At 44.0% G+C, this 24,263-nt stretch overlaps 1 protein-coding gene across 2 annotated transcripts in view; it reads right to left on the bottom strand.

Annotated features, from left to right (window-relative positions):
- Positions 1–24,263, bottom strand: part of PDLIM1 (PDZ and LIM domain 1) — a 563,378-nt gene that overhangs the window by 111,905 nt on the left and 427,210 nt on the right. The window contains exons 5-6 of one of the 2 annotated variants that reach the window (XM_069610590.1): positions 5,249–5,400; positions 4,794–4,823 (exon numbers count right to left, since the gene is read on the bottom strand). In XM_069610590.1, the coding sequence (XP_069466691.1) occupies positions 4,794–4,823; positions 5,249–5,400 (182 nt within the window). The remainder of the gene's footprint in view (positions 1–4,793; positions 4,824–5,248; positions 5,401–24,263) is intronic. The other variant, XM_069610591.1, reaches the window with a different exon arrangement.

Genomic DNA, 24,263 nt, shown 5'->3' with positions numbered 1-24,263 from the left:
CTTTTGGACGAGGAAGTACCGTGAGTATACTCCAGAGCCCCGGAGCCTCTTTGGGACAAGTTCTATCACGCTCTTTCTCAGCATGGCTCGTACCGCCAGAAGCAGCTGTGGAATGTGGTTTTCTTTCCTGGCCACAGGTGGGAAACGGGGGTACTTCCTTTGGAACTCCAGAGTGTGTCCGTGGGCCAGGGCATCCAGCACCCAACGGTCGGTGGATATGGACTCCCACACGCTGAAGAAGTTCGCCAGCTGGCCTCCCACCGGGGTGCTCAGGTGGGGGCCCAAACATCACGGCCGGTTCAGTCCTGTTTCACCAAGGCCTTGCCACCCTCTGCTCCTTGGCGACGAGGACGGTGTCCACCAGCCTTGCTGCGGCCTCTGTAAGCTTCCGGCGACGAGGAACGGGCCGCTTGGCGGTACGATGAGGAACTGCCGCCGAATCCTTTAGAGGCACCTTAAAATTTACCCCCGGAGGTCCGAAAGGACGGCCGTAACTGATGGAGTGCCCAAGGCACGGGCCGTCTCGGTGTCTGCCTTGATGGCCTGCAGTGACTCGTCCACTGATTTGCCGAACTGGTTGTTTCCATCGAAGGGCATGCCCATTACCCTGGTCTGCACGTCCTGACGGAAGTCGGTGGCCCTGAGCCAACCGCGCCGGTGCAGGCAAACGCTGTTGACCATCTGACAAAATCTGATATCGGAGATGTCCGTAGCTACCGTGATGGCGTGATCCGAAGCCACCTCGCCCCTCTTGCAGGATTTCCAGGGCTTCCGCCCTCTTGTCGCTGGGGAGGAAGTCCAGGATAGGAGCGATCTTGAACCACAGCTCCCTATCATAGCTGGCCACGATCGCGAGGGCGTTGGCCGCCTTGATGGTCGTCGCTGCCGACGAGATGACCCGACGTCCCATGGCATCTAGCTTCTTCCCCTCGCCGTCTGGCGGGGAAGTGGAAGATGACGCCGTCGCCCCTGCCGCTTTCTTCTTGGCTGCCGCGGAGACCACTGAATCCGGTGTCGGTTGCACCCTGAGGCACATAGGAGTGGAGTCCGGGAACCGGTACTACTTCTCGTACTGGTCTCTCTTCGCATGGGCCGTGGACGGGTTCTTTAAAATGGACAGCCCTTCGTCCCATATGTCGTCCAACAGCGGGACTGAGAGTAGGGTTTTCCTCTTGGCTTCACGTCATTGGTAAAGAAATCCCTCTTTCTTCTGTTCCTCGGGGCACAGCTGGAAGTGGGAGTGGAGGCCTGGGTGGGAGGTGGCGGGAAATCCATTCCGTCGTCACCACTGTCACCAGTCCCCCTCGTCGCCGTCTCCGTCCCCATCTCAGTCCCCGTCTCGTCCCTCGGGGGAGAATATGGAGGTGAAGGATGGAAGGGAGGGGGAGGATTGACTCACCTCCGCTTGTTCGGAGGGCTCCCGACAGTCCAGGCACCACTGGATCGTCTGCTGGGGGGTAAGGGCCACCTTGTTCTTATCTCTGTGCACAAGGTATGCAAAGCCATCAAGATTGCTCCCGAATTGTCCTGCAACGTAGCCATCGGTTGTGACGGGAGTGTCGGCTGGGGCATGGTGTCCTCTGTTTCCTCCAAGGCCCACCGCTCCTCATTGGCTCCACCGTTGCTCTCTGTCTGCCTTGTCGGGATCCTTCCCATAGGTCCCGACCTCCTTGAACCTCTTGTCCAGGATAGCTTTGAAGCCAGACAGCTCATCCTCGGAGGAGGTATCTGAGTCCATTAGGGCTACCGTGCCCCCCCCTCCTTCTCATCCCAGGGTTTCACAGGGGTCTTTTCGATAGGCTGGAAAGATGATTCCCTCTGGGGTGGCAGGGAAACTCTAGGCTCGGAAGTCGTCTCCACTGGGGTCGCCCTGCAGGCTTCGCCTGGGCCGCCACGACTCCCTCAATCGAGGCCTTAGCCAGGTGAATGAGGGCCTTCACAACCTTGGGCGCGTCTGAGGCCTTCACCGTGGGGGGAGGATCACCGCCTCACCCCCCCTTGCTTTTCTCCACCAGGATCGACCGGGGCTTCTCCCAAAGCTTACCTGGGTTCTCCAACTTCCTTTTCACCGAGCCGGATCTTTGGCTCGTGGTTGATGGCGTCGGTGACATCGCGCCCTGCCTGGCAGCCGAGGAACCCGAAACAACGGCGCTCCCGGTGGCCGCAGACTCGCGGTGCTTTGACTTTTGTTGGGCCCCCCGGTTGCCGGAGTGCCCTCAAAGAGCTTAGAAGACCACTCAGACTTCTTCTCACCTTCTGCTGGGCTGTTTGCCTTGTCGGCATGCAGGCAGTAGAGGCACCGGGAGTGTTCGTCCTCAAAGACGTTCTGCAGTACACATCCTGGGCAGTTTCTAAACAGCTTGGATCCAGTGGGCGTCGAATCTCCTTTGTCCTGGGCCATGTCCAACGCGGGGTAGGCCTCAAAGATCTTCCGGAATCCTCCAAGAAGTGGAATTCGATGAAAATTTGCCCTTGAGGGGCATAGAAAGTTCTGAAACGGGTCCCTGTTAATCAGAAGAAGAATCAGTGGAGCTTGAGGTTCGAACTGACCGAAAAAATAAGAGTAAACGCTTTGAAAAAAAAGCAATACGCAGTAAAAGCTCGAGAGCTAAGCACCAGGACTCCCAACACTTGAACGTGCTGTAAAAATCTGAATATGGCTGCCAGAGGAGGGCGTGGGTAGAGGGCAGTCATTGGCTCGGGGCAGTGTGACCCAGAGACCAGTGATTGGTTACTAGTAGAAAGACAGTTCAGAAACGAAACTGATTTTTTCTTTACCGAGGATTCCCAGCCTGACGACGGGGAATATTCATGAGCATGTGAATCCATGCCAGATCCCATGCTGGAGAACCATATTTCTTTGTGGTTATTTTTAATTTTGGATTTACTTTTTTTTTTTTACATAAAAAACATCTATTAATCACCATTTATTGCATATTTTCCATATTTTATGAATGACTGTTACTTTGACTCAGGGCTGGTGTTGGTTGTGCCGGCGGTCAGCTCTTCTTCCATGGAAGCCATGTTCCAAATAGGATGTATCCAAATTGTTAATCTTTTTATCTTGGGCCATCAGTGACAGGCCTAGACTTTGGAAGATGTGCGAGTCTCTGTACTCAACCTGACACATTGTCTAACCTTTAGTGGGCAATGTCACAGGTATGTCATTTACTGACATTTTCATTTGTTTAAACTATGAAATATAATGTGCCATCTGCCGTGGAGGACAAAGAACAGCTATTATTGATTGAAGACAAGACCTGCTTTAGTTACTTTTTGGTTCCTTATAAGACGATTACAATATTCACATAAAGCCAGATCATTATACTATAGAGTTTGAATGTTAAAACAACCATAAGGTATTCTGCACTTCAGTCCCTCGTTTGGAGTATTGAAGAAAAAATGTGCTAAAGCATCAAGATTTGGACAGCTGTCGGTCTAATCAAAAACACTTTTGTGAGCCTGTTGCTCCAAAGCTCCAGGCAGCCTTTTGCTATGAAGACTTGTGCAAAACCCATCTCTTACACAACTTACACACATTCTTACCACAGTATGGCCTTTCATTTGTTTATCTTTAGAGATCCGGCACCACAATGTAGAAAGAGCTGTAGTCTGACACATACTGGATTTAAGTATGTTGGCAGCACACACCACAAGGGTTTAAGGCGGATTAAAACACATTGTCATGCATGACTGACAAACATGCCTGCGTAGATGAAAACAAATACAATGCATTTGTAAATATTTTAAAGGCAAGCACTGCATGGTGCTCCGATTTCATGCTAAAGGGTGGATCTTGCACATCATATAAGTGGCACACCTATTTGCTTTACACCATAAAGTTAGGCAAATATGGCAAACAAAAAACTGAAATTAACGGATAGGTACAAGGTTGCCCCTTGTTGCTGACTGCACTGCTGTGCTGATGTTTTTAGAGCACAGGGATCAGCAACGCATGCCACACAGGAGAGTTTCCCTATTGTGTTTTCTGATCTAAAAAAAGCAACATTTTTACATTTACGTTAATCACCGGACATAGAGGTAGTGTGTGTTACAACAAAAATTCCAGTATTTTTAAAATTAAGATGTACTTCTACTTGCCTAACAATATCCTGGTTTTCAATGTGGACAGCTTTTTTACTCTGTGAAAAAAGTTTTATTCTAAATTTACGAACGTAGGGAGTAAATTATCCCCCGAGAAGGTCATACCTGGAGACCAGGCTGAATTTCTCAATGGCAATGTTTTCTGAATTGTGTTCCAAGACCGCCTTCATTCTCTGCCCAACTACTTTATACTGAGAAACGGTCAAGTTCCATGCTCCTAGGAATTCACTGTTCCACTCATGGGTGCAGACTGCACTGTCCATCAAATATTTGACAATTTGTGATGTGTTTAAAGTCACATGAAATATTGAAAATGTCTACGAGAGGATTAGCCGGACACATTTTTTGACCACATTCCATGTACAGCATCGGCCCTTTGACCACCATAGCAAAGTGGTGTTTGGGTTTAGTCAGACTGCTCACGTCTATGTCCTGTATTTTTTCTACCTTATCTCAGGAGGCATACCTACCTCAGACGTAAGTTCAGAACTGCAGCCCGAGTTTAAAAAATGTGGTGTTCATGCAATAAACACAGAAGCAAAGTGTGAAGTGGCAGAAGGAACCTCTTGGTGGTGAAGCAGAGAAAGGGAGCCATTCGGTAGTGTGCATTGCATTGGATAGTGACATATTTGTAATCTGCGTGTAGTTGGACTAAAATGTGCATGCTTAAAATACACGTGAAAAGCTACCTTTTTCACTCAGTGTGGGAGCCTCTTCATCTGTTTCAAAGACAACAACAAAGTTATCAGTTTTCTTATATAGAATGCAGATCCAGAAAAAAAATCAGGTTCTTTTTCCTTCAGTTTATATACACCGCAATAGTCCAATACCTCAAACAATGCTTGTATCAAATATTTGGTGAAACAAGCTATGATTGGTGACCAGGTTTGGGAGATGTAGGTCCCCAACTGACAAAGTAACTTTTAAAGGGCCAATGATTACCCTATGAATTTGCTGTGGACCAATAAACAATACAGATAACGACTGCCTGGTGAATACTGGCATCTTGTACATGGGCTATAAGCTACATCCTAGCATGAGAATCTTTGATAAATTAAGAAAATTGTGAGTAACCTATCTGGTACCACTGCTTCTATATGAAATATACTATGCAAAGGAGAAAGTCATTTGTAACACAACATACCTTTTTCTTCCGATTCTAAGATTTCTTGTAAAACACGAAAAGAAGCAGATTGCCTAGGCGGCTCGTCCGTCTCCTGATTCTCCTGGAGCATCTTGTAGACCTCGGATTCCTTGTCTATGGTTCGGGCAGCTGCAGGTTGGTCATGTTCTACACTGTATGGGATAGAAATTAAAAATCAGTACGCAGCCAGCACAGGTTAAGATGGACGCCGGAAGATTACAATTTTATATCCAGGATTATATTGTACAACTAGTCGCATTTAAAAACTAGTATGTAAACTTGCCCAAATGAAAAACACTGAATCATCGAATGGTATCTATATATCAAAATCAAACAACCAAAGTTCACTGGGTCTATTTTTAGGAGGGGTAGAATTGAGAGCCAGTCTGTGCAGCGCCTCTACTGTCCGTTCAGTTCCCAGGTGAGCAACGGATTCCACAATAACACAGTTACATGAATTACAAGAGTTCTCTAAAAGCATCACACAAACATTAGGGTACATATTATTCAATGACACAGGAAGATTTCCAAACAACTGAAGGCTTGTTCAGATGCTATTTTCTTTCCGTTCGCATAATCAAATGTTTGTCAGGGCACATTTACCAATACATTTATAATTGTTGTCACACTTTGATGCATCATACAGAATGTCTAATCTATTACTAGCATTAGTTGTGCTTTACCAGTAGGGATACTGAGCTTGGAGCCAAAGGTCTTACACTCAGGGTGTGATTTGGAAAAGACCAGTGTCCGTGTTATGTGGGAAGTTTGAATCAGGAGATAGACAACTCATTGTGGTTCATACCCAACACTTTCATTCCCCCCAAAAACTGTACTAGCCATATGACTTTGATCCGTACACTAAATGAAAGACAAGAGTTTCAAGGGTGCACATCAGGATGCTATAAAAAGTAAGTCTGTTCGCCATCTACAAACTTAACCTGGCGTGATCCCTATCCCTACCACTACAAACAAAAGAATCTAAGTCCGAACACAAAAGTACTGAAGGACCTCTTGCCCAAATGGCTAGTTTCTGACGCGCACTGCACTGTTTAAGGATTGGACAAGGGCTTGTTCCCCGAAGCAGGATTCCAATATTATCACCAGCATTTGTTTTTGGGCTTTTTGCCCAAACTACAGATCCCGAAGAAATGTTCAATTAGTCTCCTTAGGGCCTCCTGCCTGTGGTACTCGGAAATGATGAATGTCTCTGGGCCTCCTCGCCTAATATTCAATTTGAGACCTGTGGAAAGCAAAATCCTCCCAAATGTCCTTAGATAGCCAGGCCTCTTCTGGCTTGGTTCAGAACCCCTCTGGTTCCTACCCCTCCCTAGCGTGTCAGGTTTCACACACCTTTGTGAGGTATCTGCTCTGAGCCCTGCTTGGGCTCTAAGCCCCACTCTGGTTTGGGTATGTAGATTCTTGCCCTGGCTATCTAATGCCTCAGCCCCTCTTGGGCTCTGCTTTCCCACCCTGGTGTGGGGTATATAGATTCCCACCCCATCTCAGGCTCTCTGGTGCTTCAGCCCAGCTTGGGCTCTTTGCCTTCTGACCCCAGCACGAGGTATATCCCTGTCTGCTCTCTTCCCGTTTCCTTGAACGCTCCAGTACCTGGCTTGTTACGGCAGCGTTCCACGGGGAGGTGGCAGCATGGTTCTGGCTTCTCATGGGTCTTCCGCATCGGTGCATCGGCCTTGGTGCTTCCCGTAGGTTTCTGACATGACTTCAGTGTCGGTTACAGCAGGAACCTGTTGAACACTTCATGCAATTGCGTCTCTTTTCGGTCCAGCAAGGACAAGCCTCTCCAGCTCCTGATGTGGTTGCAGGTATTTGCGCAAATATGCTGCTGTCACAAGACCAAGGGAGCCTATAAGGTGAAGCATTTGGAAACCTACAAGTACATCCCTCCTTTGACTGTTCCTGCCCCACAAATGGGTTACTGCAGGATGCAAGAAAAAAAAAGAATGTCTTCACGGTCCCAAACAATACTCTACAGTTTCCTACCAGATTCAATACCTGGTTCTTAGCTTTTGTGGCAGCACCAGCCTTTCCTTAATGCCTACCTTCCCTATAGCTGGCCAGCGGCGGCTTTGAACCTGAGCGCAAGGAGGATTCGTGCCTTCAGTAGGCGTGGGGCGCCCACAAAGGCTTCCATCCATTCATGAAATGAGACGCAGGAACTGTCAATTAAAGGTTCCAATGGCCTGAACAGCCAATGAAAACCTATGCGCTAGTCAATGCCCTACAAACAAAACGATATCTCTTCATGAAGTCCTCATCCTCTCTTCCAAATAGGCATCCATCCCACTTCATGATTTACATCATTCCACCTTAAAAGTAATAAGTATCAGGACAGATCCATTTAAATATTTACTAAAAATGATTTCATGAATGATTTACAAAAATGTGTTCATGGGTGAAGTGCAGTTATTGGCAGATTATTGTGCTGAAAGCTGCAGAGAATGCATAGCAGAGGGAGTATTCTGAAGCATCCTGCACTTGGTTTATTTGCAGTAGGGCAAGGAGATAGTGGGCGCAGTTCCAGGTTCCGCGCTGTGTCTAAAGTACAGCTATGGTTCTCCAATATACTATGCAGGAATTAAACTGAAGCTTTCTTCGCTCAGCAAACACTGTTAGCACATAATCTGGGATCTGGCGGTTTATTGAAGAGTCAAGCAAAACCACGAATATTTCTAGACACGTGTGCAATATAGGTGTTTCATTTAGCCTGATGAAGGCCGTGGAAATTTGCTCTAGGCACACTAGGGATGGGTATAACACAGGCATTTTCTGATGGCTGAAACACCAGTGTCGACATGTTTTCAATGCTTAGTAGTTAGTGAATTATTCACCGTTTTGTGATACATCTTAAGGTGATGGCAACACCAGAGGTAATTTGGATATCCACCACGAGTTTAATATAATACTCAGTGGATGTTGATTGTAATTCAGTACACTTGTAAGCCGCAGTTAGTACCACTGGGCTTGTGCTTTCGTAGTGGAAGGGGTTGATAGTGATTTAAAGCGTGTCTGCGTTTTTTTAAATAGTTTGTATTAATTAATTGATGCATTTTGCACCATGAATTATTGTTGCACATTGCACTTTAAATAGGTTACTAAACTCACACAAGTGGACTTAGTGTTATTTTTGCATGAATGCTGTTTTTAGGCATGTTTTGTATAGTTATCAGGATATAAATGCTGTATGTTTTTTTATACCTGTTGTATCCATTATTTGTTTAGTGTCAACATAGGATATACTGTCCAGAAAAAGAAATATCTGTTATTAGGGCTCTGTGCACTGGTGCTTGCATAGAGCTGGGTCACCTACTTCTTTTCTTTGAGTTTGGTATACACCGCTGTTTGAGTAGGTGTCCCTCCACAGAGAAAGGTAAATGAAGGGGTGACCCTTTTGAGTTTAGATTTCCTGGGCAAGGAGATTGGCCCTTTAAAGTTTCTCAGAGGTGGAGCATAGTGCACGGCACGAGGAATGCTGGACATAAAATGTCCAGCGTGGCACAAGGTGCCTGTGACATGCACTTAAGTGCAGTTACTGGCAGTTACCAGGAGTGAAGGCTGTGGAGTGGTCCTCCCTCCCTTCGGGGAAACTGGCGGCTAAACCTTTTTGCTCTATGGTGTGCTGTTTTGTGACTGCGATAAGACTATTTTTTTCATTGTAACAGCACATGCTGCTGTTGGTGGGCTCTAGAAATTAAAGCAATAAGTCTGATTGACACAGTAGATAACTTACGCAGCAGATCTATCAATGCACAAATTGTGAAAATATGTGCTATTATAAACTATTCTTACCAAAAGCTTGAATGTGACCTAACAAAACTGGTTAGTTGTATGGATATGGCAACTTGTTTCAATGTTGATATTCATAATGCTGTTACGACCATCACAGCAAACTTTGGTGCTGTTATTTCTGATGGCAACCTAATATATTCAATTGTAGAATCTGTGATGAGCTCTGATAACATAATAGCTATGTCCCAATTTCCACATTGCTGAACTATAAAGATGAGGAGTGTGGATTTGCTGGGAAGAAGGGGAAAACAGTGCCTACAATTCTAAATTACAACAGAAAATAGATAAACCGTTCTTTGGTCATGCTACACAGACGCATAATGACCATTAGTCTGCTCCCAGATTTTTAACTTCACGCCCCTCTCTTCAAAAAGAGTAAGAAGGTTCTAAACATAAGCAAACTGGTCTAATGTTATCCGCTCCTATGAGAAGATCATCTGGTACAGTGCGATCTGAAAGGCATATCTTGCAGGATATGGACAATCTTATTGCCTCTGCCGCATTGCTCATTTCACCCAGTCAATCGATTCAGGACATAGGTGACTTTCCAAATAGGTTAGCACAGTGGACGAATACATTGAAATTAATAACTACTGATGGCCAGACTGATACAAACAAAGACCTTATGATTTACTCCACAGGTGGTATGATGGAGAAGCAGCAGTGTTTGATGCACCACAATGCATCCTCTGTTAACGTTGGTGGCCACTCAGACTTGTCTTGGTTATCTAGGACTCTTCAAGGGTAGACTAAACAGAAAAAGTAATTTTGACTATATTGATATAATGATGCTATGAGAGGACTCCTAGAACAATAACAGTATCTTTGAGAAGGGAACATTGAAAGACTATGATAAAATGTTATTAAAAAAAGTAGGGCTTCTGGAGGGCCCAGTGATGGAAGGGTTTTTAATTGTACTAAAACAGGCACAGAAGGGATCTAGGGGAAGATGTGCAGAGGGATTGTTGTTTGCAATGAAAAAACTCCCAACATGCAACTGAAATCAATTGAGAATGCAACTCAATCTTATATGGTGGTTAGAATTGCATGGCTTGAGAACCCGCCTGTCAAGACAATCTTGTGACTCATATTTATTTAAATCCTACAAACCAACACGAATATATAGTGATGACCAAAGTGAATTTACTTATATCTTCCTGGATTACAGAGTTTTTCTAAGAATGTTATTGTTACAGGCGATTTTAAATGCAATTACTTAAATGTATCAACTTCTGCCTGCAATTCTAACTTCACTACATCAAAGCATGTAATGAAGATATTGGAGGCAAAAGATAAGGTGAATTGTTTAAGATGTGAGATTCACAAATACAAATATGAGAGGCGATATCCCATGGAAAAGCACAAGGTACATGGGCCACTCTAAATCTACCATTGTTTATTTTTGTGGTTCAGTGCTTGCAAATATGTTCTTTGTTCTTATTTTACAGTAGTTCCCTTGTGACTAAGCGATCATGCAATGCTCATACTACATTTTATTGTATTGACACTGGACTTGTTCTGTTAATAAGCACCTTAATTGTGAACCAATCTTGTAGTAGAATAAAAGGGACATATAATAATGTTGAGAAAATGACCACCTATGTTGAAGATGGTGGCAGATTTCAAAACCACCATGAAAAAAAATCATTGACCTTTCTCAAATAAATATTTCTACAACTATTATTGATTGGACAAGGTTGTGCTATAAGCAAAAAGCTCATCTTAAACCTTTCTCAGATTCCAAATTAAGCTTCCCATTTTATTTGATTATACAACAGAAAAAACAAGAAGCGTTAAAAGCCCTTTGGGCCCTCCTGAGATAACATAAATTAGATTGGCGCACACACACCAAATAGACCCACACAAACTAGTTAAAATTATATGAAGAGGAGCAGATGCAATGAGAGCCAAGAAATGCTGGTTGTAATAAAAGAGCAAAATACAATCACAGGCAACCTCCATGTAGTTCAGTCCGATTTTAAGAGATTTGGATCTCTCATTTTCTGCAACTAAATTCTCCTATTGTAAATAAAGGATAAAGGGTAGATTGGGACTCACTAGAAAGGTGGCAAAAACACCCCCCTAGAGACATTGATCCTCATTATGAGACCAGCAGTAGCCGTGCTGGTAAAACCGGCATGGCTGCCGCAGTATCATTTTTTTCTGGCGCCCACGAATGCGCAATTACCAGGTCATTATGGCCCCGGCGGGCCCTGTATTTGCCCATTCGCAGGCACCGGAATAAAATGTTCCCCATTCCCATCTCAGCCCCATAGGACTCAAAGGGGATGGGGAGGTTGGATGCACCGGCACCATTCGTGAATGGTGCTGGTGCATCCGACATGCTCTGCTTGCAGGTGCTGGTACGCCCGTTGTTACCAGACCGGCAAACTTATAATGAAGCCCAATATAAGAGCAAAAATGATATTGAAATGACACGCCTGTGGCCCGAATAGGCTCTGCAATGTAGTATTTTATTTTTAAGACAGTCCCTCTGTATTGACCAAGATCTTATATATTCTATGTAAGAAGATCCTTACATTCCCTAGTGCCTGGCACAAAAGAAAAATAGTGCCTGTACATAAATATGGGGGAAGAGAAAATCAGAATAACTATTGGCCTATATCTGGGCATTCTGAACACAGACTAAGGTCTTGACTTCCATAATTCTGGAGGAATTAGAAGACTGGACTCTTGACTGGTCGCATATCAAAGTATCAAACTGGATTTCAGAAAGGCATGGGCATGGTTCTTAAAAGCTACATTTTAAATCTATGCCAAATTGGAGCACTTATACGTGGAAATCTGCCTCTACATTCTACGTAAATGGACTGTTCCCTGGATTTTGATTATGTTGAAATGGCTAGACTGTGGTACCAATTGGCCACTTGGGGAATTCTATGCAGACTGCTAAAATGGTAATGTATACCACACTGATACATATTTACAAGTGAATTTAAATAAGGAGGGTAAATTATAAAAACTATAAAACGTACTCTCGATTACGTGAAGGATGTATACTTGCCCATATTTTTTTCAACGTATATGTATCTGATATTCAGGAGGCATTGAATGAAACAGTGTTTTGTTCAAAACCTGGGACATCTGAGTCTCCATTAGTTAGCCTATGCAGATATTATTCTGCTGTATTTTACTAATTTAGGTCTACAACAGAGGTTAGAATCCATGGAAGAGTTGCTGAGGGTAAACATTTTTTCCTTTTTCCTTATAAATATATCAAATGACATTTATTTTAAGAGAGGCAAGAAATACCAACATTTTAAGTAGAAACTTTCAGATGTCATTTTGGAGTAGTCTCCGAAATAGTTTCGGTTTCTCAGTGCAGTATGAGAATCGGGAAGCATCTATCAGAAAGAATATAAAGGCAAAGATTATCCCTTTACTAGCCCAAATGAAAAATACACATCTCAAATATGGACAGTTTTCTGTTACCTGTGATTATCTTTTATACAGTTATTATTATTATTATTTTATTTTTAATTCTTGTAACACGCCAACATGCCCGTAGGCCTCAGGGCGCACATAGAGACTCAACAAGGACAGACAAACATATGGAGTAAACAGAGTGGAGAAGGAGATAGGTCGAGGAATTATTCCATATTGAAAAGATGGGTTTTAACGGCACGTTTGAATACGGTGTACTTCTGAATCTGCCGCATCTGGGCTGAAGTTTGTTCCAGAGAAGGGGACCCTGTGCGTCAAGAGTTGTACCTCCAAGTTTGATTGTCCTAAATGTAGGATGTTTGAGAGTGATGGCCGAGGAAGAGAGAAGGTTTCTCACTTTTAACTTAATGCTTATGCGGTCTGACAGATAGGTAGGGCTACTGAGGCTGAGGCATTTGTGGGTCGTGGTTAGTATCTTGTGGGTTATCCGATGTTTAACGGGAAGCCAATGGAGTTTTTTCCTGAAAGTGGAAATATGTGTGCGATGGGACTGAGTGAAGATATGACGCACAGCATTATTCTGAGCCACTTGTAATGATTGGATGTTGAGAGCTGTCGTACCCGTTAGGAGGCTGTTACAGTAATCCAATCTTCAGTTAATTAATGTGGTGGATAGCAGAGCACAGTTCTCTTGCGATATGAATGGGCGAATGTACCCTATTCTTTTATTTATATGACCGCAGCTAGATTTAATGCTGGAGACGTGGAATTTCATTGAGAGTTCTTCATCAATAACAACTCCCAAGGTCTTGACTTTCTTTTGGACAAGAATGGTATTATCGGCAATATGGAAGCTAGTATAATTGGAATCTAGTTTTGCCCTAATGTTTTTTGATGCCACGATGAGGAGTTCAGTTTTTTTGTCATTCAGGGCAAGAGAGTTGCAGGCCATCCAGTCCTGTATGGCTTTATATATCTTGTTAATGGTTGCAGTATCGCTGCTATAGAGTCCAATCAGCTGTATGACCACCTGAGTATCGTCAGCATAGTTTGTGTATTGTACGCCTAATTTATTTAAAAGGTCAAGAAGGGGACGAATATAGAGATTAAAGAGCAGGGGCGATAGACAGGAGCCCTGCGGAACTCCGCATGTCTGAGTAATTGGAGCAGATTGGCAATCGCTAACGCAAACCCTCACCATTCTGTGACCCAGAAAGGAGGCAATCCATTTGGATGCATTTGCGGAGCACTTGGCGACCTCTCCGAGCCTTGACACCAGTAAGCTGTGGTCAACTAGGTCAAAGGCTGCGGAGAGGTCAAGTAACATGAGCAGGGCAGCTTGATTATTATCAGCTATGCTAGCTAAGGTAGATTTGAGATCTAGCATAGCTGTCTCAGTCCCGTGACGAGCCCTATAGCCCGACTGACGGGTACCCAAGATATTGGGCCTCATTACGACCCTGGCGGTAAGTTACCGCCAGGGCCGTGACTTTACCGCCATGGTGCTAACTACGTTAACGCCATGGCGGTAAGGGGATTTACCGCCCCATTCCGACCTTGGCGGGGCGGTAAATCCCCAATCCCCATTTACCCTTCCCCATTCCCATTTTTGCCCCATAGGGCATAATGGGAGTGGGGAAGGCGTTAATTACGCCACCGTAAATTACGGTGGCGTAATTAACACCAAGTTCCCTTACCGCCATGGTTTTTTACACCCGCTAAAAGCAGGTGTAAAAACCGCCATGGCGGAAAGGGAACTCGTAATTGGCGGTAAGGGGTCGGCGCAGCTAACGCTGGCGCTAACCCCTTACCGCCAGGGTCGTAATGAGGCCCATTGTATTTTTCGACATGGGCCTTTAGCTGTAAATAGGGCAATTTAACAATTATCTTGAGAACATAAGGCACGTTGGTAAGTTAAAGTAATTTCTAGAATTGTATATGGGGTGGATATTTTGTATGATGGGAAATGGAAGTGGTTATCAGTCTTTAAAGGAATGTTGTGGAAAACGTTAACATGATTACCTACCTCCTGTTTGATAACAGCTATAGCATATGAAATTGGTTTAATCTCAAGGGAAACTCCAATAGTATGGAGGACATATTCGTGTACTTCAAGATTAATCTGGCAACTTCAAAAACACGGTCTATGGAGTTTAAATTATTCTGTAGAGAGGGGGATGTTCCTATAGTCCTGGCATTTATTTATTACTGTGAATCTATCATATCAGTTACTATTCGGGAAATCAACACAAGACAGAAATCCTACGTTACTTAAAAATAAATGTTCGGAATGTGATTGGTTTACTAATGAAAGTCTAATTCCTAAACATGCCATGTTGACGAAATATAGCAACCATTATAGAAAACAAGGTTCTTTACCACACTGTGTAGTAAGATTTCCTTGTACCAAATATAGATATTTATATACGTGATTACATTTTAATCTACTAGCTACTTTTTAAACTATGGGGCCCAGGTGCAATTTGCAAAATGGATGTTATATATGTTGTTTTTAGAATATAGAGTAGAGACAAGTAAACCATTTGTGTATTATATTTTTATTTCTACTGAAATATCTTTGAATACGATTATGACAGGTACTCACATTTCTTTGTTCATTGCAGTGATAATATTTGTGATTAATTTTCATGAGTTTTAGGGGAAGAATTATATCAAGAAAAATGTTCTTACCAAAACATTTTCAGGAACTTATATCTGATTCTGTTCTTTTGTTTGAAAATGTATTGTTTTAGAAGATTGCTATTACGGAATCAATACTTGATTTAATAATTGTGAAAAGTTTACTTTGAAACCAAAACACAATTCTAAAAACATCTAAGGCCAGATGTATGTTTGTCCCTGTATGTTTGTCCGGTGCAATAGCTTTGCCTGTTGTCACCGCCAGATGGAGGTGTTGCCTAAGGATATATAATGGTCCTACTGTGTTAATGTAAACATGCACTTTGGCATGTGTACATGGGCTTCTACACTGGTAGCAAATAAAATAATTCATGCAATATTACATCCTCCTATGCTGGCTGAATTTCGAGCAGTGTTTTAGGCCATGCAAGTAGTCTCATTGTCGAAGCCATTTTCGGTACTGCCTTGTTTCACGACACTGCAAACTGACAGAATCCTTGCTCTGGCATTTCCTTGGCACTTTGAGGCTTCTTTTGATGCATGTTTGTGCCATAAAACACCAATATTTTGGCAGGGCTTCATAAATGCAGTAAGCAATCACTTCTAAAGGTGGGTATCGAATGATAGAATTTTTACTTCATTTTGGAACAGAATCTTGGCATAATTCAGTTTTGAGTGGCGAGTGGTCTCTGCCCTTATTAGCCTGCGTTACCCGGACTGCAATCTAGAGAGATTGCTATACCTGTGGCTGGTAATGAAAGGGAGCTGCAGAGACCCCCCCTCCCTCTTTTGGCCAAGCCTGAGTCCATGTACTCTGGCCGAGGGCTATGAGGAGAACAGCAGATGTGTCTTGTTCTGTGGGTGCTCACTTTGCAGTATTTTATATGAAGGTTTAAAGAAATATAAACTCCCATCCCAGCAGAACTGGCTTTTGCAATGTTGCCATGACCAAAATCCCTGTGATTCATCTGAAGCTAGAGCCAGCAAGGGCTAAGGAACCTGAACCTCCATTCCCTCCAATGACCTGAACAACTGTAGGGAAGACTGCACAACTGCATAACCGAGGATGGTCCCAGGCCGAGAAAGAGAAGACAACATTCACTGCAATTCAGGGCTGCAGGATGAAAACAGGCATGCCTACCAATACGGCACTAATGAACTAATCAACAGATGGTACAATCCACAAAAGTGGACCAAACTCAGACAGCTGAGTTATGAACTTCCGCATGGTATTTATTATAATAGTGGAGGGGCGGGAACCAGCCCCTGACCTGAAAATGGCCACTTGGCAATTTTATAAATTCTCAAGATGGTAGATTTACAACAAGAAGGGATAATTAAGATACAGCTGCCATTTAGCCAATGTGGCAGTCCAAATAAAGATGACCATTGTATTGTTAGGAAAATGTTCCCATTTAGACAACTTTCCTCCATATTCTTTGGACCCCCAAACCTTTTGCTTTTGTTTTACACATTGTGCTGACTTGTTGCAGAGAAGTGAAGCCTTCAGCTTCTCTTCTCTGGCCTTTTGCTCATTTGTTATGACGAAACGGACTAGTCCTTCTGACTGTCAGTACTGGGAAAATATTTTTCACTTTTGTCTTTACTGGTTTTCATATTGTACACAGCGTCTTTCGATGCAGTGCAATGGGGATACTTTTATATCACCCTAGGCTTACACCAAGGGGATGTTTGGTTACTTTTAAATGTGCCTAAAGACAAACTGGTGGCAGCAGTTACATTTTTACAATTTTTGCTATATGTTTAGTGACCTCATTCGCATTTACCGCGTTTGGTTACTAACTGTAACTAGTGTCCCAAGATGGCCATGCCATGAGATTTTCGCTTGTTCTTTGACCATTTTGTTCTTTGACCTTCTTCCTGCCTTCTCAGGTAAGGAATTCCCTTTCATGGTCATGCATTTGCCCAAAAAAGCTGCTGTGCTCAAGAGCTAGTGCATGCCACGTGCGTATGTGCTTAGAAGTGGGCTGGACTGTCCGGTCCCAATCCACAAACTGGTGCCAGTGTGCATGTATGAGTCAGCCCCACAGTGGTGCCTGCTTTGACCACTGCTGGTGTGCATGAGTGGTGCAGGTCCTTATCATTGGAGGGTTGAGTTTGATCACTCATCTGAATTTAGGAAAAAAGGAGGACTCCTGCAGCCATTCCAGCAGATCAGAAGAGGAGCCAAGTATCCTGTGTAGCTGTGCAGATGACGGAAGACCCGAGGATGAATCTTGAAGAGGCCTGGTGACCATATTTGCTGCTGACTTGGTGAAGCCCAGCTCGACTACCTGATCTCACAACCTTTGGACTGGTGGGACCAACCAGCCTTCTCATGACCCTTCAGCCTGGAGCCTTTGGATGTTTCACTGGACCATCCGGTGAACGGACAAGCTCTTTTTTGGGCTACCGTGCCAGAAGCGTTGCCATTCTGCATTTTTGCTTGTTGCTTCAGTATTCGCCAGCTAGTCCTACAAGTCTCCTTCCTGCCAAGTTTGTGTCCCAGAATTGTCAGGAAGGCTTTCTTTGAATGTGACTGGTGAGATGCCTGCTGTTGCCCATGTGCAATAACTGTTGCTGGAACTGGCCTTCCCCCGCCGTCCATCGGTGCCAGCTGCATTTCTTCACTGAAACGGGTTTCATTCAGTGTCTGGACCCAACAGTGGGAAAACCAACCTCCAGCGGCTCCCATTCGACCTGCCAAGAATTAAGGGATAATTGGAGTGAGGGCGGTGAGTAGTCGCAATACTTACTGGTGTTCCCATCGCCTCCATTGTAAAGTTTGTTGTGAAGAACGTTGATTTATATTCCATTCCATTACTTTTTAAACATGTGCTGCTCTTAAAGCTAGGGAAAGTACTCTACTTAACTGTATATCCCTTTGAATAACTTCTGGAACAATCTTAACAACCACAGGAACATTTCCTAACTTTGCCCCATATTCTAAAGGTACATTGTGAACGTTTGGGTGTTCAATTTAGGGTTGGACCCATAAGGTTAGGGCTTCTATTGTTGTGGAATGGTTATACAATTGCTTAACTACTTACCTTTCAGGTATATGGTGAATTATATGCATTGTATTAACCAACTGTGACTGTATATATGTTTTATATTTAGAGTGTTGTGTGATAATATTACCTTCTCGATTCATTTTTATTGTGTGTTTTTAGACCTACAATAAATAGAGTATTTGTGTCCTTCCTCTCTAAGTGTAATCATTGTATATTTCACTGTGTTGACTCACTGTGGACCCCAGACCTTACTCTGGGCTTGGCTAAACTTCCAGAGTTCCCCTGTTTATTATAACTAAGGTGGCCTCCTAAAATCAGCCCACCAGGCCAGATTTTACAAAAAATCTGCTTAACAACTATGTCCAAGCAATCAAAAGCGATGAAACAATGGGCGGCATCTGAAAAGGAATATAATAGGTCGGGGAAACAGGGAAACAACAGTGGTAATTGCAGAAGAGTGGAGAGGTGATGCATGGACAAACAGAGAGAAACCTGGAAGATGAAAATACCTAGAGGACTTTGAGGAGGCCAATCAGTAGCCACAGAGAGGATACTGTGACTGAGGCTCGCAGCAGGCTTTTAAACAGGTACAGAGACCCAGAAGAGAAAGGGAAAAGTAAGTCTCCCTTGCAGATAATGGGAAGAGTAGTTTATCCCTTTGATGAGAAAGGCATCATGTTCCTTATTCTTAAGAGGAGCGAGAGAAAGGGGTTAGGAATTCCAGATAGCTTAAGAGCAATATGCCATAGACTGACCTGCGGAATTTTATACACTTGACCAGAATGAAGAGAACCAAACATTAGCTTACTGGTGTGGATTACAAACCAAGAACAGAGAGCTATACTCCCGTGAGGAAGATCTGTGGCAAAAAAGCAGTTGGGCACTATATCCATAAGAGTGCAAGCTGAATAAAGCAGCAACTGGGTGCAAAACTCAGAGCCAGTATTAAGACTAACTGTTGGGTTATCTGTTTAAACAGTAAATAATGTTCTATTGTTTTAATATTGTTTGGTTCTCAACATTTTAGCACTCCCAACTATTCAGAACCAGAAATTATTTAGAAAATGGTCATCAAAGCAGACTTCTCTCAATACGCGCAAGTTATGCATCAACTCTACATGAAAAGAAGCACTTACAGAAAGATGATGAGCAGTATGGATGTTTACGATTAAGCGTAACAATTGATCAAAATAGCACTGCTCCTTAAACTTCAAGCTGATGCAACACTATTCGATAAAGTAATCCAGGTGAGATAGTACCAAGACCCTGCTAGCTCCATTTTCCATAATAGGTCAGGCATAATGCATCTGAAAATGCATTTAAAAAGTACTTTGAACTTAGCTTTTGAGCCTAAATCGCTTAAACCTCTTGATATTTTAGTTTATCCTCCAGATCTAGTATTTTAATTAGGCTCTCTCCTTTGCAGTTTCTTCTGTAACTGCCTCCATTGTTCTCATCGTCTACTCTGCAGATCCCAGTCTCTTTGCATTCCCTTCCATAGCAGTTTTTGATCCATGCATTCCCATCTCTCAGTAGTTCTTCCTCTCTTAGCCAGTAATCCCCCTTTTGCTTCCCCTCCTTCAGTCAGATGTTTCTTCTCCTCATGCTCTGCCTCTTTCAGCAGTCTCCATGCAGTTTCTCGTCTGCCTGCATCTTCTGCAGCTATGGACCATACTCTCTACCTCATCACTACCAGGTCCACCACTATCCACAGACTGTTAACCAGGAGTTATTTTGTTCAGTTTTACAATCCCAATTTACTTGAAACACAGTGAAGATGAAATTATTTGCTTTCACATTTCTTGACCTCAGATCATCTGCTGATAAAGGGAAACATTCTCTTTTCCCCAGAGAATTTGACATTTGAACCATTTAGACCACAGACCAGTCAGAATAAACTACAAAAAGAAGCAGGTGGTAGTGAAATGAGATCATATACATCATATTCATCAAGGAACTACATTTTTACAATCTGACTAACAAACCCAGCAAAGATAATTTATTTAAACAAATACGTTTTGAGCGACCTCCGAAATTGAAAGAGCGCTGTCGTACTCCGGAGCTTCCAGGGTAAGGAGTTCCACAATCTGTGCCATAGGCAGAGAAGCGCCTTTCACCTCCTACAAAAACATCTGTAAGGTGTATCAGCGGATCGTAGTGGTTCATAACATGTCAGTTTGTCTATGCGAAATAGCGTGGGACTAAATTATGTAGGCACTTAAATACGAGGTAGAGGATCTTAAAGTCAATCCTTTCCTTGATAGGGAGCTATTGTAGGTCTCTGCGCAAGTGTGAAATGGCTGTTGATTTGGAAGCTTTGAAAGTAAGTCATACTGCTGTTTTCTGGGCCCTCTGAAGGAGAATCAGTTGTCTGTTTGGAATACCTGCTAATGAGCTGTTACCATAATCTAATCGAGAATTAATTAAATGCCCCACAACTGTTGAATGGTTTTGTTGGGGGTCAAATCTTAGGGCCAGACTTAAAAGACGCACTGAATAAAACACTGATTGCACCTTGGCACTGACCTGTTGCTCACAGACCAAATTCGAATGCCAAATCCTACCCAAGTTCTTAAATTTTAGGAACAAAAGCAAGCCTGAAACCAAGGTAGCAAGGTGGCGGCAGACACTGTGAAGGCACCATGAGGTACGACACGACAACAGAGTTCAGGTTTAAACAAACGATGTTTAACTGAAACGTCAGGATGGTTGAAGGCCTAACTTGCCCTATCCTAATATGGGATTTCCCGACTGGAATAAAACTAAGAAAGTCTGTGTCAAAGAGTTCAAGTTAAAAGTATGTTTGTGTCCATAACCTATCCTTGCCCTCGCAACTATATTAAATCAATGTGTAGGGATATCAAACACAAATGAAACCGTGTCTAACTCAAAGTTCTGAGCTTCTTCCAGCTCACAGCTTTCGCTCGGCTCCCCTTCCCCAAATTTAAGAAAGTTCCATGAAAGAAAAGTCTCAGAGGTGATCTTCTTCAGTTCAAGGCAATATAGTCCAAGACCAATCCTTAGGTTTCCCTTTTTAAATAGCACAATCCAGAACATAAAGGTTCTCAGGATTCTGGTCCCAAGATAAGTATAGTTCAAAAGTGTTGCAGTAGTTTTGTTGAGCTTGTTTCGTAATGTCTTTAGTTCTTACCAATTAGGATTCTCTTGTCTAGGTGCAGTTGTCAGACCACATGGTCCACCCATCATAGGTCACGCAACCAGGATCCCTGGAGTCTCATTGGGCTGGTTTTGGGGCTGCCCTTTGTTTTCACCATTCAGGGTCCTCTGGTCTAGGCGCAGTTGTCAGACCACACGGTCCACCCATCACAGGTCGCGTAACCAGGGTCCCTAGACTTCTCAGCCCAACATACAAGTTCTTTGACACTTGCTCCTGTGCGCCAAGTCACCCTTACTTGACTCTGCTGTGCTGGTCTCCTGGCTTTTAGGGTGCAATTTGATATCCTTTGGGCTTACCCTGGATTGCCCTGTGGCCCTGCCACCATGGATCACACATCCTTCGCAAGCAGTTGTCTTGCCACACTGCATTCATCCATTAAAGTCCATTGTTCATGCTTTCTTTAGTATTTACTGTAGTCAATTGTAAGGTTTGATGTAACTCACTGTGCAACACAGCTTTACTATGATTTGAGTTTCAATTCAGAGTTTAAGTATTCTTACGTTTCTTAATCAAAATCAAGTTTGAAGGCACACTTGCATTGTCTCAAGGTAAAGGTGTTTTAGAGTTCTCAATTCAATATGTTTATTTCAATGAGGAGTTTTCCTATAATGCAGTGTTCAAAAGTCAAAGTCTCACATAGGTTGGTATTCAGTATATCTGCAGTTCCTTGAATGTTAAGTTTTCATATAGCTCTGTATTCAGCATACCTTGGTTTCTTAAAATGTTAAGGTTTCATGTAGTTTGGTATTCAGTATGCCTTGGTTTCTTGCAAGATTAAGTTTTCATATAGTTCAACATTCAATATGTGGACGGACATTTGCCTGCGGTCCTGTTCGGAGTGTCTCAATACCTGTGTGTCCCTCTGACATGTTTGTCCCTCTGATAATCACCAGTGGCCTGTTCCTGCTGCCGACAGCTTCTGCTGTGGGCTCCGCTCCACTTCTAGGGCAGGGAACACTGCCAATGCGAGCCCTGCTTGCTTTGCTGCTTTTTGCAAACACGGACCGCTTTTTTCGAGGCCTGGGTCAGCCGACGTCCTGGTTTGGCGTCCAGTTCCACCATGGCTGTCCCACAAAGAGCGGATCCCCTGCAGGTGTCTGCTTCTCTTTCACGGCTCTCTTTGCTGGTTCTCCCGGCAGGCTCTCTCTCTCCTCATTGGTTGCACATTTTATGCATCTAAAGTCCTCTAAAAGGCTGCAGATGTGTAAGGTTAATTAAACCTGCCTGACCATAGTTAGGCAGACATGCCTGACGTTCCCAGTGTTTGGGATGCAGCTTCCTCGTCTCAGTACCTAAAGTGGTGAAGAGGGGTAATCCTCATTACTCTCAATTGCCTTTTCTTCGTCTCAGTACTGTCAGATGTTGTGTGTTGAATCATGATGGGGAATTGGCTCTTAACAGCCTATAAAGGTTGTGGGAGGGTTAAGTTGACTGTTACTCAGAAAAGGGGATACCATGTCACCTAGGGGCACCTGTCATGGCCACTTGCCCCGAATCAAAGGAGTGGCACCATCAAGTGGAGGGAGCAGGGAGCATCATGGGTCACGCATGTCCCTTTGGGACGTTTATACATGGTGGGCCTGGTTGGACACAGTCCTGGTGCCTTTGGCGCCAGGCTCATGGAAGAACTTAAACAAGACACTTTCATTATGGGCAGGAGTGCTTAGAATGGAACAGTAACTTTTATTATGGGCAAGAATACTCTCAAGAACTCTCATTTGTTTGTAACTAGTCCAGGTGTGGTCTCCATCTGCATCTGCATGTGCAACTCCTAGGAGTGGCAGGGTGTGGCATGCAGGACTGTGCTAGGGGGCGTGGCCTTAAGAGCTCAGCTATAAAAGCCAGCCCAACCCCAAGGCACACGCTTCGCGTTATTCTGCACCTCCATGCAGTGTACCGCTCACAGTCACCTGGGATTCAACTTACCTGAAGAGATCCTGCCATCTCCATTTTTACCCTCCCCTTCCGGAGGATCCTGCTCTCACCTGAATGCTTCTTTCTAGCACTGCGGCTCACCTGCAAACATCTCGGAGCGCAGTCATCTTCTTCCTGGCACTGCGGCTCACCTGTAAACATTTCGGAACGCAGACAGCATCATCTGGGCACCGCGGCACAACGCGCTTCATCCGAACTCGCAGCACCTGCAAAAGACAAGGTTAGACACATAACAGACATTCGTTAAAGGTGCACTGCCATTTAACCTTGCACCTTCCTAAAGCATCGCTCACCTGCTGCCGGACATTGTGGTTGCCTCCATCTTCCGCTCAGCTGGGTTCCGCACCTCCACCGCCGTGGTTAGGCCGCATTTCCATCTATTGGGATAAAACAGAGAGGAACGTTATTCAGGGGAAAACAACGTTGAAGCGAAAACATCAAGACAACTAGAGAAAGCAGATAGAAGGGAAAAGACAAGAGACATTGAGAGAAAGCAGAAAGAGGAGCTTAGTCGCAGCTGGAATGAACTAATACTCTGGAATCATTGAAAGAACTCGATTCCATTAACAAGCGCCCCTGCCAGAAGTAGCAGGACGGAGAGCTCATCATTCACACTTACCAGGTGAGCCTTATGGGCCGGTACGTGCCCACTGAAATTGCGCCTTGGGTCGAAGGGTTAGGGAGATACCACAGTCACCTATCAGTGCACTCACGTTTCTCCATATCCACAGAGGAGCAGTGCCACCGATTGTTGCCACCCACAGCTGATCCGCAGAGGACGAAACCAGAAGAGGGTGATCTAATTCCAGGGAGGGCTGCAACCGTGCCCCAACACCTTCGCAGAGACCATGTGAGCATAACAGCATCCCACTCCTAATCCTCATGGACCCTTCACCTAGAGGATCCTCCTTCACTTCTCTACCACCAGGGTCAGGATCCAAAAGCAATGGCCTTTCCCTGGACACCTGCGTAGAAGATGCAAGGGGAGTTGGAGTGAGAATATCCTCAGGTTTCTCACAACACTTAGACTGCA

This window comes from Ambystoma mexicanum, chromosome 8, assembly GCF_040938575.1.
Source record: "Ambystoma mexicanum isolate Mex_15411 chromosome 8, UKY_AmexF1_1, whole genome shotgun sequence".
Taxonomy (NCBI): Eukaryota; Metazoa; Chordata; class Amphibia; order Caudata; family Ambystomatidae; genus Ambystoma; species Ambystoma mexicanum.
The sequence above is the reverse complement of the archived record's forward strand: the minus strand, read 5'-3'. Positions and strand labels throughout refer to the sequence as shown.